This window comes from Dioscorea cayenensis, unplaced genomic scaffold (assembly GCF_009730915.1).
Source record: "Dioscorea cayenensis subsp. rotundata cultivar TDr96_F1 unplaced genomic scaffold, TDr96_F1_v2_PseudoChromosome.rev07_lg8_w22 25.fasta BLBR01000340.1, whole genome shotgun sequence".
Classification (NCBI taxonomy): Eukaryota; Viridiplantae; Streptophyta; class Magnoliopsida; order Dioscoreales; family Dioscoreaceae; genus Dioscorea; species Dioscorea cayenensis.
This window is the reverse complement of record NW_024086731.1, coordinates 58,034-77,571: the sequence shown is the minus strand read 5'-3', so window position 1 is coordinate 77,571 and position 19,538 is coordinate 58,034. Positions and strand designations below refer to the sequence as shown.

General features: G+C 34.1%; 2 protein-coding genes across 2 annotated transcripts; one reads left to right on the top strand and one right to left on the bottom strand.

Moving 5' to 3' along the window:
- The first annotated feature begins 843 nt into the window (after positions 1-843).
- On the top strand, positions 844-5,548 carry LOC120254095 (hsp70 nucleotide exchange factor FES1). Its single transcript, XM_039262243.1, has 8 exons — positions 844-1,163; positions 1,318-1,409; positions 2,116-2,266; positions 2,727-2,854; positions 3,833-3,991; positions 4,231-4,416; positions 4,928-5,138; positions 5,232-5,548. The coding sequence occupies exons 1-8, from the start codon at positions 911-913 to the stop codon at positions 5,267-5,269; spliced, it is 1,218 nt and encodes a 405-aa protein (XP_039118177.1). The 5' UTR covers positions 844-910; the 3' UTR covers positions 5,270-5,548.
- Positions 5,549-5,960: 412 nt separating this feature from the next.
- On the bottom strand, positions 5,961-10,107 carry LOC120254094. Its single transcript, XM_039262242.1, has 10 exons — positions 9,746-10,107; positions 9,595-9,664; positions 9,330-9,454; positions 9,042-9,150; positions 8,899-8,962; positions 8,731-8,786; positions 7,411-7,518; positions 6,926-7,075; positions 6,604-6,774; positions 5,961-6,388 (listed from the first exon to the last, which is right to left on the bottom strand). The coding sequence occupies exons 1-10, from the start codon at positions 10,003-10,005 to the stop codon at positions 6,155-6,157; spliced, it is 1,347 nt and encodes a 448-aa protein (XP_039118176.1). The 5' UTR covers positions 10,006-10,107; the 3' UTR covers positions 5,961-6,154.
- Positions 10,108-19,538: the final 9,431 nt, after the last annotated feature.

Here is a 19,538-nt window from a genome sequence, read left to right as displayed (position 1 = left end):
TTATTTAAATAACTTTTTCATCATTCACATTTTCCTATGGGAAAAGGTTTTTTTTTTTAAAAAAAAAATTGTATAGTTATATTTCTATTAAATTTGTTATAATGATATTTGTGTTTTTATTTTATTCAGATATCTTTTAATTAAAGGAATTTATTTATTTATTTTATCTAATGTTTCATCTAATTTACAAAAAATAAGTGATTGGCAATAAATTACATGTTATATTATTATTTTAGGTATTTTACTCTTAATATATTATTATTATTATTATTTTGAATGGATGGCAAGCACCTCTATTTAAGATATTATCAAAATAACATCTGAAATAAAGGTATATACTCGATTCTGATGCATTTCCTAAGATAATTTTTAACTATATAATATAAATCAAAATGTACATTACATAAACAATACATAAAAAATAGTATTATACGTGAAGAATTCAAAACCTTACCCGTCCCTTTTGCATTTTTGTATTTTATGATTGAGCTAAACTGCTATCTAAATAATAGTTCAATCGGTGTTTTTTTTTTGTAACAACCACATAAAACAAAAGAAACAGTATTATATAGGAAAGAATTCAAAACTTTACCTGTCCCCTTTGCATTTTTATGTCTTGTGGTTGAACTAAATTGCTATCTAAATAGTAGTTCAATCTTTTTGGGGTAACAACCACATAAAAATTTAGTTATGAATTAAAACCAACAAAAATTAAAACAAAATAATTTTAACAAATCCACGTGTCAATTTTCTATTGGTACGCTGTCGTAGATGAAGCTATCAAGGTTCCCCTGTATGCTGCTCACTCACTATATAATCAAAGAAATCCATCACCCAGCCCATTTCACTGCCCCCATTCTCTGCGCGATCGAAGCGCCCGGCCAAAACCCTCGGCTTTGTTCGCTCGATCATGGCTAAGGCTTCGATCCTTCTCCTCCTCCTGCTCGTCTCCATCCTATTCATGTCGATGGTGTCGCTGATGACGCTGGCGGCCGAGCGGGAGAATCATTCCTCGTCGAACTCGCTAGGTGGGATCTTGTGGTCCACTGACATGGCTGAGGGGGATCTTCTCGCCATGGCCGACTCTTCACCCGTTGAGGAACATACTGATGAGTTTTCCGGGGGCTTCTCGTCCTTGGATGGCATGCTGCAGTGGGCTATTGGTATGATGGGAACTAGAGCTTTCAAATGATTGTTGTTTCGAGTTTTAAGTTTTAGCCTTTATTTTCTCTATCTCTTGTCTTTGATGTGTGGATGCGAGAAATTTTCATCTGTCTCTCTTTGAGGAATAATTGCTTTGTGGTGTTGATGAATTAGGTCACTCTGATCCTGCAAAGTTGAAGGAAAAAGCAAGTGATGTTCGGAGATTATCTGCAGATGAACTAAAAAAACGTCAATTGGAATTAAAGGTGACAACTTGGTTCCTTTTGTAGAATTTTTTACTGGTTTTATTGTGTTATTGCTTGTTAATCATTGAAGGATGAAGAAAATTGCAACCTGAACATTTTGGACAAAATTATCTGACATAAAGTCTTATTTTGTCTTATTTTATTAATGAGGTTTGATTAGTGATGATCTTGTACAAACTAGTATTAAGAATTTCATCCTACTACTAGTAATGATTTGAATTTGTTATGGAATTGAAATTTCAATTGGTTGTAGCTTGCACACTTCTGACGAACCCTCTTGGATTCCAAAAGTAATGATTTTCCTTGCTGCAACTTATCATATTTGATTTAGTTTGAAACTTATCTGTTTTTAATCTTAGAAAGTCATTTCCTTGGATTCTACATGAATTAGTATGATGGTTGGAAGTAAATGTATTGGGTAAGAGTGATTTTCATGCAAAGCCTTCTGTGATTTAACCATGTATGTGTGATGTTAATCTACACTGTAGTGCCTACTTATTCAGTAGCCAGCAAGCGGCAGAGCTGCTGTTGTTAGATATGCATGATTTTGTCATTGAAGGCAATGTTTGACTGTTGACTCTCTTTCTTTGATCTGTACTGTCATTATTTATTGTTTTCCAATCACCATTTGAAGGGAAAAATTTTACTGCTCACTTAGCTTTTGGAACTTAGCTAGCCTGTGTCTATGTTGTGTCTTAAAAAACAGGAATTGATGGAGAAGTTAAAGATGCCGTCAGACACAGAGTTGATGCGAATAGCAATAGCTGATTTGAATAATTCTTCTCTTTCTTTAGAAGATAGACAGCGTGCATTGAATGAACTTTTGATTCTTGTTGAGCACATTGATAATGCAAATGGTGAGTATCCTACAGCACTTTATAAAATACTAGTTTTCTGTTTCTGCATATAATTGACATTTTGAGTAGTGCAAGCATAGATATAAACAAGAATGACTAGTGATTTGCTCCTCGTGATCCATGATCTTACTAGCTCGCATTGACTTCTGGAGATATAACCATCTACTCTCATCATGTGGCTGTTTTTAAGGCTTTGCCTACTAGTGTAGCCCTATGCTTCTTTTGTGGAGGGTGAAAATGTCATCAAGCATGTATTGTTGGTCATCTGCAGTAACTATGGATAAACTTGAAATGGTACTAGATTTTAATTTGGGAACCTGTTGAAACAGATAACTGTGGTTTCTCTGTGTCAATGTTACCCAACCTATCGCTTGTGTTTGTTCTACTTTGATGCAACCACACTTTTTTTTCCTTGATAATCTTTTTCACTAGTTGGTCTATCGTATTTTATGTTGGCCAGATCTTGACAAACTTGGTGGCCTTGTTGCGGTATTTCGTGAACTTTATAACCCTGAGCCGGAGATTCGGATAACATCTGCTTGGATTCTTGGTAAAGCCAGTCAAAATAATGCGCTTGTTCAAAATCAGGTTATTTCTTCATTTTGTATCAGAAGCTTTTGATTTGGTTGTTTGTTGTACCTTAAATGGCTGTGTCGAACATTTATATTGCTACGGGGAATCGGGGATTGATATTTTGTTCTTAGTGTCATCAAGTTTGTAACCCTCTCTACTCTTCTAACTTACTTGACCATAGATGGATGGAATACCTATTAAATATCCCATTAATGTTTGTATTAAATTCTGAAATAATACCTTTCGTACTAACTGTTGCTATCTTTTTAAGAGAAAACTGTTCAGTCTGTTCTCTGTTTATCCACTCCTCCACATTGACTATTTTTCCTAGGTCCTTTTGGAAAGATTAGTGGTTAACACATCTCAGTGAAATCAGCTTTAAATGATGGGGCATTATACCTTTCAGTATAGGAGCAAACTTAGGATAGCAAGTTGCATTGAGAAATGAGAACTACACATTTGATGCCTTTTCTGGTGAAGTCCATCCATTGAAATGTATGAAGTAGTAGATACAGAACAGCTAACATGACAGTTTAACTTTTATTTTAAGTCTCCTGGTGAGATAATTTAACATCTCATAGCTGCTGCTGTTTAGTTTGTAACCACTAGCAATTTGGTATTTTTGCACTTTGAGCAGCATGCGCCTGTCATTTGAGTTTTATTAATTTATGATGGACATTTGATCATATAGACATCTATAATTTTATTTCGTCTAATTTAACTCAAATGTAATCAAAGTATAAAGGGGAGAAACCGATTTAAAGGATGTAAGAATCTATTATGCTATTCACATAAATGTTAGGTCCTTTACTGAAGGTCTGCTACTGTATCTATTACGGAGCATATTACTTGATTTCTAATTCTGTTCTTTATTATATGATAGTATCATGGCATATGAATCATTTCTCTTGGCTTAATCTGTGTTGGCATTTTATTTTTAATTCCATATATCTAATTAAGGTCTCATCTTCTTCGGTTCTTCCATCCACTCAGATTCTGTCACTTGGCGCACTTGAAGAATTGATGAAGATGGTGAAGTCTGGTTCCACAGAAGAAGTAATAAAGGCATTATATGCGGTTTCTGCTCTGATTAGAAATAACATTGTTGGCCAGGAATTGTTTTTCTCTGAGAATGGAGATTTAGTACTTCAGGTAATCTAGTTTGGTATGAGTCAACTTTTTAGCCATAGTTGGTCATCTTCTTGTCTTTTTTTTTTTTAATTAATTTAAGCGTATTAAATGTTCTAACATATTGCATGGCCCATTCAGGCTGTCTAGAAGAACTTCATTGCTTTATCTTGATACTGGCTGATTCTGTTCCTGTTTGGAAAGACATTTAAGAATTACAATTGTCAGTATGGTTACTGTGAGGAATCAATTCCATCTTGCAGGACATAATGAATGATTCTAGTGCTGATATCCGGCTTCATAAGAAGGCTGCTCTTTTAGTTTCAGATTTAGCTGACTATCAATTGGCAAATGTGGATAATGTGAAACTTCCCTTCTTCAATAACCGCCTCCTATTGAAGTCTGTGGTTGGGCTAGCATCATCTACAGACCTTGATCTTCAAGAGAAGGTTTCTTCTGGCCTTGCTCTGATTAATTTGTATTGCCAAAGTTACTGATGAGATGATAAAGAATTTAAATTCCAAGACTACAGAAAGTAAAAATAACTCTTATAAGCAAATCCATAAAACTGGTTGGCACAGTTTCCATAAATTGTTCTAACATCATGCCAGGACTCATTTTCACACAAATTATTTCTCATGTCAGATTGTGTCCATAGGTAGATGAATCCTTAGATGATCTGAAGTGAGAATTATTTTGTTAATGAATTTTGATCCGTATATATCATTTCCATGATTCTGAACCTATTTTTCGAATTAGTTTTGTCAATATAGCATTTTTATAGTCTGCCTCTTTCATGGATTCACAACCCTTTACCTGGATAATTCCTGATGGCCTGAAAAACAATTTGATGTATTTTTTTTCCAATATTGTGAGTAGGTAGTGTGAAACCGAACACATTAAGGGTTTTACAGTTATCCTAAAGACTGATTCCTGGTTCTTGCAACATCCTTCATGCAGGCATTATCAGCAATAAGGAGTCTGCTACAACTTTCCTATACGGAAGCTTCAGTTTTCAAAGATTTCTGTGACATGGATGGAGTACTGGAGAGATCAAGAGAGCTTCTAGAGAACTTAATGACCCAAGAGGACTTAAAAGAGTATGCCAGGGAAATTGAAGCTCTCCGCCGAGAAGTATACATCATTTTCCACAATAAGCTAGCTGGAAAAGGTACGATATTTCTATCTTCTCTTCCTCTCTTTTCCATTACATGGAGATCAATAAACAAAGCCAGAATTGATGCTTGATGGAATATTGTCACAGGAGGCATGGGTGCCAACATGAACGTGCTTGCCCGGTGACTTGAATTGGAGTGCTACCACTGTTTCTTGGCCTTATACTTTCACCTAAACATTGATGAAATGGAACTTTGTTGTTCTAATGGCTTAGCAAAATCTGGTTTGAGGCAGAAGTACATCATCAAAAACTACTTTCATGATTTCATCTGGAGGGGATGGATAGCAGGTGTAATCTGAGTAGAGCTGTATATCCTTTTAATATTAAAGGAACTGATTTAATAGTTTAACATATTTAGTGTGCAGTTTTGTTTCACAATGACCAATCAGAACTTTTATTCATTTGATGTGTATTGTTTACTCTTGTGCTGATGTCCATGATCACAAACTTGCAGGGTATGAAACTAATGTTTTCTGACAATGAACTACATTAGCTTATTCCCAAATGATGCTAAGTCCAAGTTTTTTTTTAAAAAAAATTGTTCTTTTTTTCCACTTAAATATGGTGCTTTAGGGGTGAAATGTTTGATTGATTAATCATGAATTAAGATATTCAAAGAACGGAAAATTGTTAGATATGTGAAAATTTGTTTTGTTGCATTAAATTAGGCTTTTCATTCAGAACTTGTGGATCAAAATAAGGAAAAATAAACAGAAATTTTGAGAAGTAAGAAGCTAACAACAAATTTGCTATAACTTTCTGTACATTTAGTCTATATAGTAACATTAAGTAACATTTGAGCCAAACACAACAAAATATTTACACAGGATACTGATACACACCTTGAAATTGTGGATATTCTTCAAGTGAATTAACTGTTCACAGACAACTGAATACACAAGCTACCACATTGATAACTGATATTTTGCCTGTAATTTTTTTATTTTTGATTACTTTTGACTACGCCGACCACTGGTGTACAGAGAAATATGGAGTATACTAAACTGTGGTCATGGTCGAAGTAGCTTTGGGGAAGAATTTGTATCCATCCATGAAGCAATCTCATCAACAAGGTTATTAACCTCTTTCGATATTTGCGCTCTGAGGATCCCTGAGTTCGAGCCAAAAGTGTTGCCGACTTCCTTGGCAACTGTTTCCCATGGTGTTCCTGCAGTAAGATTTGCTAGAATCTCGCCACCACGGTTCACTGCATCGGCCATAGCTGGTGGAACATCCGGTAAGATCTGCAAAAATGTAAACTTTGTCCTTTAGAAGGCATCATCGGAGCCAAAACTCATCATCTTTGTTTGAAAGGATTAAGAGTCACTTCAGTAAATCACACTTCTATACTAAAATGCCCGAGAATAAACATAACAATGATCATCACATTAACTGGAAAATGGGCTTTCCGATTAGCAAGGAGTTATAAAAAAGAAGGTGAATGGATGAATAGACATACTTGTTGCAGTGGCAGACCATGATCTCCCGGCAATGAACGGATTGACATATCAAGACTTGAGCTTATGGCAGATTCGACACTTAATACCTGAGCTAAAGTTGGAGTCTCATCTATTGTATCATCCTTGAACTTTATGAGGAGGTTTCGTGGCACACCATAATAAGACTTTACCTGCGGTGAAGGCGGGAAAGAAAAGAGAGCAGAAATGAAATAATCGCCACACTGGATCAAGTTTCTAAATTATAAAGCGAAGCACATGAAGTCTTGCAATTTTTTTTCCCCTGTAAAATGTGAGAAAAAAGGCATTGGGTCTGAATCAAACCAGCCGTCTTGCCTCCTCTGGTTTCGGAGTGAAATCTTCTCTTCCCTTAACCAAGTCCGTATACAATGGAGGAAGCTGCTCCACCAAAGGCAGAACTTGCTTCATGATTGGAGGGCTGAGATTCTCAAGTTGCTTCATTGCTATTTCCGCCTGTTTTATACAATTAAAAAGACAGAGAACTAGTTCAAAGAGTGGAAGTGTGAAGCGAACCAGAACAAACAAGAAGCATGACATTGCATCACTTTCTATTTGATGAAGAGTTGATACTTTCTGAAGTTCTTTCTAAACAATGTCTACTCTTTTACTAAATAAGATTTGGAGAAGACGTGCAAAACAAGGATAGTGCACACAAATGGAGAACTATAAAGAAGCAAATCTAGAAGTGTGCTGTAACTGTAAAAGAATTTTGTGTATTACTACTAGGCGAATTACTAATTCAATTTTTTATTTAATTTGGAGAATCTAAATGGTGTCCAAATGCTCACCCCACGTATTATTGTTGGTGATGAAGTAAGTTGGGATAAAAGGGGACCAAAGCTTTGAGCCATAGGTACAATAACCGGAGAAAATAGTGGAATTGCTGAGCTTGCCTCCTGCAAAATAGAGAATGTTTTAGTTTCTACTCTCTAAAACAAGGTTTTCCAAACTGCACATTCAGATGATATTTAATCCAGATGAGAGGATACAATCAGAAAGGATCTTCATGCCTTTAATTTTCATTATAACAAATAGGATGTAGACACAAAAATTCAAGAAGAAGATGAGAATTATTCCCCACAGAAACATGAGAGAGAATATATAGTTAAGTTAGATACATAAAATCTATGACCTGTAGAATAAATGATTCCAGGAAATGCTTTCACAATACATAGCCAATTGAAAGAGGGACTTGAAATAGAGATATTCAAATGAAAATTGTAATTGCAGTGAAACACCTCAATCTACAAACTCTTATGTTTGTCAAATAATTATCCACTATGCCTTGTGTTTTAATAATCCATCTAAGAGGAAGTACCGATATTCTTATGATAATGGCCGTACAAACTTTACATAGCGTGCAGCTCCAAAAATCTGGTCCTTTCTTCAGCTCAAAAAATTTTGCCTTTTGGGCCTAGGCTCAACAAAAGAACTAAGTTTTAATTTGGCTTTATCATTGAAGGAAGAGGAAACTTAAGCTAACTGCTAATTAAAAGAATGAATTACAAGACGTAAACTCTTCAACAACATGATAGATGTGGCGCCTAATTCACAACCATTCTTTATAGGAATTTACAAGGCCATTAGGATTATAGTATAAAATCCTTTTTGAAATGACTGACGAGAGTAGAAAGGTAATGCTAGTTTTTCCTTATTGTAATGCTCTCTCTGTTGATTGAGAGAGTGAAGAAGCGATGCAGATCATAACTTTTAGAGTAGGCATGGTTGGTAATCCACATAAATCTCTGTATATTTGTGTGTTTGGTTGTGTGATTCCTTTCTTGTTTTCTCAGAGTATCAATGTGTTTCCATGCGTATCTCTTAACACGACAATCCTTAAGTTCTTAAACTATAATTGGCAACTGAACTCCTAAAACATTTCAGTATTCAGTAAAATTCATCCTCATCCCTAAAGTTTCGGACATCATAACGAATGTAAAATCCATGTAACATATAAACTTAACAAGTTCATGTTAAAGCATCATGGTCACAAACTCCAAAAAAAAAAAACCAGGTTAGCAACATCAAGCAATACTCACAAAATCACGTCTAGATATTTCAATTGAAATACTTACTGCCATGGGATAAAAACAGAGAAGATGAAGTACCTTGTTGTTGAAAGCCATTAATACATTTCCAGTTCTTTGGATGGCATACCTAGATCCTGACATTCAATACAAAATTCATTCGTACAAAAAATAAACAAATAAAATAAGAAAAAAAGAGAGAGACAATATAAGATACAAATGATCTGCAATCTAGCTAAGTTTTGATACCTATCAGGAGGTGGATGCAAGATCCTAAGGAATGACCAACACCAAATGTCGGAAGGTCATTTACCTATACAAGCAAATCCATAGAAATAAGCTTAAACCTTTCAAAAAAACTAGGAATCAATGATAACAGTCAACAGACTCACAGTATCTTTTAAGAACCGAAAGCACCTATCATACTTAGATTGCACTTCATCTGCTATGAGGAAATGATCGAATCCACTAGCAAATGGTGTTGCAATGACCAAAGCACCTCTAAATCATAAAATAAAAACAATCAAGAGAAAATTTCACAAGGAATTCATATGAAAGATTAAATCTACAAATCATTAATCATTTCTCACAATAAACAGCAATCTCAATTTCAAGAACAACAATTCTAGGTTTAAAATCTAAACCAAAAGTAATCATTTACAAAACAAAAAGGTACTAACTTTTCAGAGAGGCGCTCAAGGAAAAATCGATACGTGAGCTGAGGTGCAGCCCCAACAAAGATACCGCCAATAAAATGGATAACCGATGTGGGTTTCATGTTTCTTGGTTTGAGCACCCATGCCCCCTGTAGACAACTCACAAACAAGCAATTCTAGCATTTCTAATGAAATCCAAATCCACACACACACGCACACACAAGAGAATAAAATAGAATGAATGAATAAACAAAACTAAGAACAAGAGAATGATTGAATGTATGAATACCTCCATTTCACTCCAATCTCCAGAATTCCTCCACCCATCCTGAGACCGCTTTGCAGTTTCCGTCATCAATCTAAGAACAAACAAATCAAAATCAATAAAACAGCAAGATGAAGTACATCAAAATCCAAACTAAAAGTGAGAAAAACCGTGCCTTTCGATCTGAGAGTAGAGCTGAATCGCGGTACTATTGGAATCATCGGCGCTCCTGCTGTTTGCTACTGGACCCTTTGTGGATTCATCCGCATAGCAAAGAAGGGTCTTTTTCCTTATTCTAAGGATTCCACGATTATTGAAAACTTTGAGATCGCCGCCACTACCACCGCGAATGAGAACTCCGGCGATGGAACGGCCATGGCTCCGCCGCACCGTAGAGGGGCAAGGGGGGAGGATTGAGCTGCAAGATATCAACATGATTGAAGGCGCGATGATGAGTCCCCGAGTACCACCACCATTAGCATAACCACAAGCTCCGCAAGAGCTTTTCCATGGACTCCCTCCAAACTAAATGCAACCCAATCCCAATCTAATTCTCTTAAAGGGATTTTTGCTTGCCACACCCTAACAAATATATGAATTGCATATCACTACCTAACTTCTTATAAATGCTTTTTTAACGACTCCATGCAAGTTATGATGTTTTAATTTAAGTTAAAATAAGCAAATAAATTGGGTTAATACATCCCATTAAATTGAATATATTATATAAAATGTAAATTTGATTATTACTTTTTTATTAAATTAATTGCATGCCCTTTTATATTCGTAATCAGTGTTGTTCATGCTTACGAGATTGATGTCGTGATTTGAATGGTGTTAGTGTATTGTGTTTGGTTTTTGCGAGGGAAATGCTTACTCAATGTTTGTGATTTGAATCTCAATTTTTTTTTTTAGAAATTTCATAATACTATATGAAATTAATCTATGGCCATTCATGTCAAATGGAAATTGATTTTTTTTTTTTACCTTGAATTTGCTATTCAGCTTTTGAATTTTAGAATCTACTGTTTTATTTTTGCGTTGGAGGTACTTATTTTGTATGTGAATCTGAATTCATTCTCACATTGAATTTTATTAGAGCAGCAAACATAGTTTGGATGGATTGATTCTTATCTTTGTGTGTGTCTGTATGTATTTGTCATGTGTTAACTCATTTCAAATTTCAGATTTTGTATACCTTCTAATGTTGACAGTAATGGCAATTGTAACCAACAGGAAACATTTGATTGTATATATTCTCAAGGTTTTTTGGGCTTCATGTTTTGAGTAGTATATTCTGAAATTTCAATATGTATCATTCTAAAGAATCTTAGGCTTCATATATTCTCTAGGTTTAGGCTTTATATATCTGGAAAATATATTCACACCCAAAAATCTTGATTCTGCCGTATCATTCTTGTATATCAGAAAAACACATTGTCCAGCCATCATCAAAACCACAGAATTTATATCACAAAAACAACCTAATAAACCACAAAAACAAATTGCAAACCACAATTGAGTGATATATATACAAAACCACAACAAACAACCTAATAAACCACAGAATATATATCACAAAGAACTACAACAAATTGCAAAAAACTACAACAAACTGAAACAAACTACAACAAATTGAGTGATATATCACCAAAACAATTTCAATGTTTCCACTAAACAACCAATTGGAACAGGTAGCTTCCCATTTCAAATTTTAATGAAATTTTGAAGCACAAATTTAGCAGCATTACAAATGCCTTCAGCATCCCTGAAGCACAAATTTCAACATGTGTCACCACACAATAAAAAAAACCTTAAAAAATGGATATACTTATAATCATAACCATTTATTTTTCAACCATGAAATGTATATTACCTTGGAAGAAAAATCAATGCCAATAGTTTGTATTGTGGAGCTATCAACATGCATATTTGGCATATCAGGGAGGGAATTCGAATTGATCTAAGAGGAAAGAATTTTAGAATTAAATTTTATGCAAGATAATAACAAATATAAATATTAATTGACATAACATTACCGCACTTTCTTGAGTACAAAGTTTTGCTTGTGTTTCATTATGAGTTTGAACATTACTCTTCGTTTGAGATTTCTGAAATAATTGACATTATTTAGATAGAAAAATAAAATTAAAATTAAAATGATATTAAAAATGAATACTTTTTTTTATTTCTACTAATTATTTCTTCAACTTTTGACTTCTTTCTTTTGGATGGTAGCCGGCCCTTGCTAAGCACCTTTAAAGGTGTTAAGAACTTCGCGGTTGAAGACATCGTTTGATGTTGCTCATGATCTTCATTCAAAAGCATTGGGGATATAACTTGATTAGAACTAGGCTCCTAACAATTATCCATGAGCTTCTCCATTGCCTCATCCATGGTTTTCATCAAGAATAAATATTTTTCAGTAGAGGCTACTCCAATTTCAGCAGTTTCAGCAAAATGAGAATTTAATTTGTTGTAGCGCACACTTTGTTCACAAGTGTGTGTCATTATAACAGCTCATCACATATGTATGTATGTGTTTGATATCCTTTCTCCATCGAGTTAAAATATAATGAGATGGAATTTCTTTTACATTTCTCTCAATAAAAAGTTTGCATATATGCCTACAAAAAATTCCTCTGAACTCAAATAAACTACATGAGCATTTGATGTCAAACTCATCCTTATTGTGATAAACAGTAAACACCACTTGCCTTTTGAATCTGCCGTCTTTCCCTTTGAATATGTCTGTCACTTGAAATGTATGTATTGGTCCATTTGAGTTGATAAGTGCCAGATTGCAAAATAACATTCCTCTCAACTCATCTTGAAATAACTTAAAATTTTCATTTGTATAAGCTTCATGTAGTTGCTTCTCAAAATAACAATCAGTTAGCAATGAGAAATTTGAGCTAAAAGAAGCAAAATCAGACTTGTTCTCCTTCTCAATTTTGTTTTACATTGCATTATTCTATTGCTTCACAAATTGCTTTAGAAATGTCGTTGGACCAACATAGTCATCAAAAAAAGCATTTATGCTTTCACTTCTTTGACTCGTAGACATTCCTGCCCAAAAAAACTCCTTTAACATATATTAGTGCCAAACGCTAACAATTTATATACAAAAAAATTCAGTCATTCATTTTTTTTCAATATTATAATCTTTTATCATCTTCAACCAAATGTCTTCAAATTCTTGCATATCTATTGCCTCATAAACAATACTTTTCAAAATCTTTTTTATTGCTTTGTAGTGAGTCAGTCCTCCAAGCTTCTCAGGAATTTTTTTCATAATATGCCAAAAACAAAGGCGATGATGAGAATTGGGAAAAACCATCATAATTGCACCTTGAATAGTCATGCATTGATCTATAATTATAGCCTTTGGGGTCTTCCCCGACATGCATTCCAACCAAGTTTTGAACAACTAAATATAGCTTTCGGTATCCTCCTTTGACAATAAACCACATCCGAATAATGTTGGTTGCCCATGATGGTTTACTCCAACAAAAGGAGCAAAGGGCATGTCATACTTATTTTTTAAGTATGTTGTGTCAAAGGAGATAACATCATCAAAAGATTCATAAGCTGCTCTAGACCTTGCATCAGCCCAAGACACATTTCTTAATCGGCCATTATCATCAATATCAACTAAGTAAAAAAAATTTGAATATCTCCGTTGCATGCGAGAGAAATAAGTCCCAAGCGCCTTAGCATCCCCAGCACCAAGCCTGATTTGCCTTGCTTTCGCAATATAGTTCTAACAATCTCTTTCTGTATATGCCAAATTCTCGTGTCCACCACTTTCAACAGCTAAAGATTGAAAATTTTTACTCAAACTTATACCTGGTTGATCATTTAGTTCAAGTCTTCTCTTCACATACGCATTCATTTTTTTATTGCATTTTTAAAATCTAGATTTCTGTGGACTGAGTGCATGATTGCGCTCCAAATGGACCCGAGATAGAGTATACCTTCCATTATTGCCAATATTAACATTAATTTTTGCTTCACAGTTTGTTTTGGTGAATAGCCTTGGATTGAAGGAATTTTGTGATGAAGATATTCTTCTTTTGCCACCTCTTACACACGCATGTGTGTAATACTTTAACTTTCCATTCTCTCTAGATTTTGTTGTTCTTTTGGTAATACCAAACCCTTCATGCCAAGCATATTCAACATAAAAATTATAAACTTCTTCTTCTGAGTCAAGCGTCATACCGGCCTTGGGAATAACTGTTTCACATATTGAATCTTCAAGGTGTACCATTTTTTCCTTTTCTTTATTTAATATTTCAAAACTAGAAGACCCTTCTATCCCATTCTCGCTTGGTTTAGAAGACCCAATCTCAAATTCTACCTTTGCCATGTTTAACCAAACACCACTTTGGATTACGTGCCTAGAGATGGGCACTGGCCGGTTAACCGGGCCCGCCGGGTCGGGTTCACTGGCCCACCGACTCGGACTCGGCCCGGCTGGGTATAGAACCCGTCGAGCCGAGGTTGGCTGTCGACCCGGTGGGTCTCAGTCACGCGAGCCGGGCTGGAACCGGCCCAGCTTTCATTTGACCCGTCGGGTTGGGCCGGCGTGCCGACCCGGCGGGCCAGCCGGGTTGGCCCGCCCACAAAAAAAATTCAAAAATTTAAAAAAATCAAAAAATTAAAAAAATAGAAAAAAAATCAGAAAATTTCTAAAAATTCAGGAAAAAATTCAGAAAATTTTGTAGAAAAAAAATTAATTAATTAAGACCCCAAAATTTAAGAACACAAGTTTCCAAATAATAAGAGATGTCCCATGTATTACACTAAATTTCATTCAAATTTTAAATTACATTAAATTTGAAAATAAATGGCTTGCACTTAATCCGTTTACACGCCGAATCAAGTTGCCTACGTATCCTCTTGGGTGTGAAAGGAATCAAAACCGATGTAGTTCTATTACACAGTGTAACCGGTCACCCACTTACCTAATCAGTACCATCTAAGTCTTGGTCAGACTCAATGACTGTTGTTGTCGAGCAGGGTGTGCTCATCGTGTTATCTGTGTAGAAGAAATCACTAGCATCTGGACTTCCTTGTTCTGCTTCTTGTTGGCGAACTTGAGCACGTTTCCAGTCATCCGTGCAAACTTGAATTTCAGTATTTTGTGGGGTCAATGGCGAACGTGTCGAATCCAACATGTTTCCACCTGAGCCAAAAGTCTACTCTCAAGCTACTGTAGACATAGGACACGCAAAAATATCCTTTACCATTAGTGAAAGAATGGGGTACGGATTTCCATTACCTTGCCACCAGTTGAGGACGTTGAAAGTCATGTCTGTGTTGATTTCTTCTGAGAACTGGAAGGGAGTGTTTAAATACAAGTCGAGCTCTATATATTGTGATTCCCTTGGTTTCTTCTTTGCTTGCCTCTGCCGGAATGATTTTCCTCCACCACTGCTAGATTGTCCTACTGCCTCCTATGCAACTTGTAGAACTATATGACTATATCTAATACAATAACTATCATATAATTCAACAAGTTGACTCCTTGTATCAACAACAATTTTATTGACATCCACAATGTTGTCGAAGTCCAGTTCAAATTCTTGAGTACCCACGTCACTCATGGGCAAGCTCATGGGAACCGGTTGGGAATGTTGTCCTCCATTGAAACCTAAGAATTTGTAATATGCTTCCAAATATTCTTGCAAACTTTCTAGCTTCTGCCTTGGATCAAGAACAAATGCAACTAAAGCAATAGGAGGTATATTTTTATAATAAGACAACCATTTAATTTTCATATTGATTAACGCACTAAACAATTGTGGATCTAATCTAAACTTCCAAAATTGTTCAGCCACGTCAACAACACCATATAAAAATAAATGGGAAGTAGGAAAATAAACTTGCGAAAACAAATTAGTACATGTGTTAAAAACCACAAGCAAATCAATAATACAAGCGATAATTACCCAGTTATACTCATATAAACAAAAACCAACCAAGGAATCATTAACAAACTTAGTCAACAATGTCCTATAGGGAAATGTTGCACTAAGAAGCCGATAAGTTGAGTTCCATCTCTTTTTGACATCTTTAGGGAATTTTTTGAACCTCATGTTATATGCTTTACAATAGCAAACCCATTGTTTCATGAGGGTCATGCTTTTTCCCATATAAGCTACGACCTCCCTAACGGTGAGTACAAATTCTTTAAGCTCTTCAAATCACTTTGCACACATAAGTTTAAAACATGACAAACACATCTTATATGAAAATATTTACCACCACATGAAGGCCTCAAAAAATCTTCTAGAGGTGTAATTGAGGCCGTATTAGCGGAGGCATTATCAAAAGAAATCGAAAAAATTTTAAACATTAAACCAAATTCTTCGATAACTCCATGCATAAGTCTATAAATATTATCGGCAGCTATGAGACTCGTTAAACACCCTAAAAGCGAGAACGCGCTTTTGGATATTCCACTTGTCGTCAACCCAGTGTGCCATAATACCCATAAAAGAATTTTCATGAAAAAACATCGGTCCAAACATCGGAACATAAAGAAACCAAAGAGTTAAAAGTACGAAAATACTCACAAAGTTGTTCCCTACCATTCTTGTATTGTTTGAATATTGTTCTTTGAATTGTCCTCTGTGAAACCTTCTTGAATGCTGGTTGCAGTGCGTCATTAATACATTCTTGAACTTGACACCGTTCAGCGAAGTTGAACGGCAAGCGCTAGACGGAAAGTTTCTCCGCAATTTTATCCCTGTATTTTGCTTGCGAAAATGTAAATAGAGATGATCGAGAACCTGTACCTTCATCCAAAGTGAATCTAATTTGTGACTGTGATCGAGCATGTCCTAGCTTATCCAGGTGCTTCTTCTCCAAGTGTCTGTTGAATGTGTCATATCCTCCACTCTTACAATGTTTAAATTCAGAACCACAATAATTACATTTACCATGTGTTACAATGCAATCATTATTATACAATTTTGTAAAATGAGTTTTAAAAATATTAGATTTGAGGGCAATTTCAGTGAAGTTGGTTGCTTGTCCGGTTTGTGAGGGTACATCAACCGGTACCGATTGTTCCATTGGGCTCTCAAAATCTTGAAATTGATTGCTTTCTTGAGTAGGTGGTGTGGAAGTGGAAGCCGAACCAACAACGCATTTTCCTCTAGAGCATCTACCACGTGAAGCCATATTGCAATATCTAAGAATTCAACAACTAATTTCATTCAAGTCTTCAACAAATAATTTCATACAAATATCAACAATACAACAATTTATTTCATTCAAGTGTACAATAAATAAATTTTATGTAAATATTTACAACAAAAAACCACAAGTCTACAAATATCTACAAATAATAATTTCATGCAAATATTGAAAAAAATACACAAGTCTACAACTAATAATGAAATAAATATCAACAATACAACAACTAATTTCATTCAAGTGTACAACAAATAAATTTCATGCAAATATTTACACACAAAAAAAAACACAAGTCTACAAATATTTGCAAATAATAATTTCATGAAAATATTAAAAAAATACACAAGTGTACAACTAATAATGAAATAAATATCAACAATACAACAATTTATTTCATTCAAGTGTACAACAAATAAATTTCATGCAAATAATTACAAAAAACAAACACAAGTCTACAAATATTTGCAAATAAAAATTTCATGGAAATATTAAAAAAAATACACAAGTCTACAACTAATAATGAAATAAATATCAACAATACAACAATTTATTTCATTCAAGTGTACAACAAATAAATTTCATGCAAATATTTACAAAAAAAAAAAACCACATGTCTACAAATATTTACAAATAGTAATTTCATGCAAATATTGAAAAAAATACACAAGTCTACAACTAATAATGAAATAAATATACACAACAACTAATTTCATTCAAGTGTACAACAAATAAATTTCATACAAATATTTACAAAAAAAAAAACCAAGTCCACAAAAATAATAATTTTGTTCAAGTCTACAAAAATAATTTCATGAAAATATTTAAAAAAAACAACTCTATGAAAACTACAAATAATAATTGCATGTACTTTTTAAAAACCCACTGAGTTAAAAAAATTAATTTCATTCAAGTCCACAAAAAAATAATTTCATGCATTTTTTTCAAAAAAATACCACAACACTAACACTAATAATAAAAAAATAAATATCATAAATACATTAATTCACTCAACTCTACAAAAATAATTTCATGCAAATATTAATGAAAACCAAGTCTACAAAACTACAAATAATAATTGCATGTACTTTTTAAAAAAACCCACAAGTTAAAAAAATAATTTCATTCAAGTCCACAAAAAAATAATTTTCATGCATTTTTCAAAAAACCACAACTCTAGACTAATAATAAAAAAAATATCATAAATACAAAAAAATAATTTTATTCAACTCTAGAAAAATAATTTCATGCAAATATTAAAGAAAACCAAGTCTACAAAAATCTAGAAATAATAATTTCATGCATTTTTTTAAAAACCACATGTTATACTAATAATAAAAAAATAAATATCAAGAATACAACTAATAATTTTTGTTCAAGTCTACAAAAAAATAAATTCACACAATTATTTAAAAACAACTCCATGAAGTCCACAAATAATAATTTCATGCATTTTTTGCAAAACCACAAGTTTAAACTAATAATTAAAAAAAATATCAAGAATTTAAACTAATACTTTTATTCATGTCTACAATAATAATTTCGTCCGGATATTTATATCAACCAAAAACTACAAATAATAATACAACTAATACTTGCATGATTAAAATAAGACAAGCCTACAAAACTATAACTAAACATAAAAATAAATAAATCATTACCAACCTTCTTAATTGGGGACTTCCAAAATGTAAATAATTAAGAGAAAACCCAAACTTGCACCACTCCAAGTCTACAAGACTCCAACTTGCAATATTAAGCCTTGATAATAAGCTCCAAGAATCCAAATAATTAAGCTCCAAGATTCCAAATAATATGCCTTGAGAGAATAAGATTAAGAGAGGATGAGAGTGAGAGAGTTGGGAAAGAGTAATAATTGGTAAAAACTAAATAACATGGGGATAGGGGGTATATATAGAAATTTATAAGAAATTTTTTAAAAAAAAATCTGACTTTTTCAAATCTCAAAATTTTGAATTTTATGAAAATTAAAATCAATGCAGCTATTACAATTTGTTAGTGCACCTCCATGAGTTACCAACCCGGGTTGACCCGGCAGGTTGGAAGTTGGAACCTGGCCCAATTCTATGCTGGGCCTGGTGGTTTGACCCGGCTGGTCATGGGTTGGGCCAAGCCCAACCCGTAACCGGCCCGTCTCTATGACGGGCCAATTACAGGTTGTTGGCCCGGCCCACCAAGTCAGTGACCCGGCGGACCGGTTCCGGGCCGGTCCGGGTTGCCAGACGGCCCGTGCCATATACGTGCCTATGTAAACCAAGTATTTGATTAGATCCACAAAATAATAATCATATACATGAATTATTTGTTGGTGTTGTTCATGGTGTTCCCTAATATCTAACTTGATTGGTTGAATTGATGATTTAGATTCTAGTGTCAAAAATCATCTCAAAAATAAGAGTTGCAGAATTGGAAATTGAAGTAAAAAAGTTTCATACCTTTGAATTATTGAACAGCGACACTTTCAAGCACCAAAAAGTTACTTTGGTGATAGATGATCTTGCATAATCTAATTTAATATGAAATTAAAGGAATAAAAATCTCAAATTTTAATAAACAAATATAATGAACAATCCCAGATATTTACATTGCCATAACCATATCTTTATCCGATTTAATCACAAAAAAAAGAGGAAAAAAAGAAAAGAAAAGAGGAGATTCATCCTTAAAGCAAAAATCAAACACAAGAAACACAAATCATCCTTTCCTTGATCCCCAGAAAAGATAAAAAAGGTTGAGATAGA

What these genes read in the sequence shown, in the direction of transcription:
- LOC120254094 (XM_039262242.1), bottom strand. Translation starts at nt 10,005, where the DNA reads ATGTTGATATCTTGCAGCTCAATCCTCCCCCCTTGCCCCTCTACGGTG. An exon ending in TTGCATCCACCTCCTGATAG is followed by an intron (nt 8,787 to 8,898) that starts GTATCAAAACTT and finishes ATTGAATGTCAG; the next exon opens with GATCTAGGTATGCCATCCAA. An exon ending in TAATGGCTTTCAACAACAAG is followed by an intron (nt 7,519 to 8,730) that starts GTACTTCATCTT and finishes TCTATTTTGCAG; the next exon opens with GAGGCAAGCTCAGCAATTCC.
- LOC120254095 (XM_039262243.1), top strand. Translation starts at nt 911, where the DNA reads ATGGCTAAGGCTTCGATCCTTCTCCTCCTCCTGCTCGTCTCCATCCTA. An exon ending in ATGCGCTTGTTCAAAATCAG is followed by an intron (nt 2,855 to 3,832) that starts GTTATTTCTTCA and finishes CCATCCACTCAG; the next exon opens with ATTCTGTCACTTGGCGCACT. An exon ending in ACCTTGATCTTCAAGAGAAG is followed by an intron (nt 4,417 to 4,927) that starts GTTTCTTCTGGC and finishes TCCTTCATGCAG; the next exon opens with GCATTATCAGCAATAAGGAG.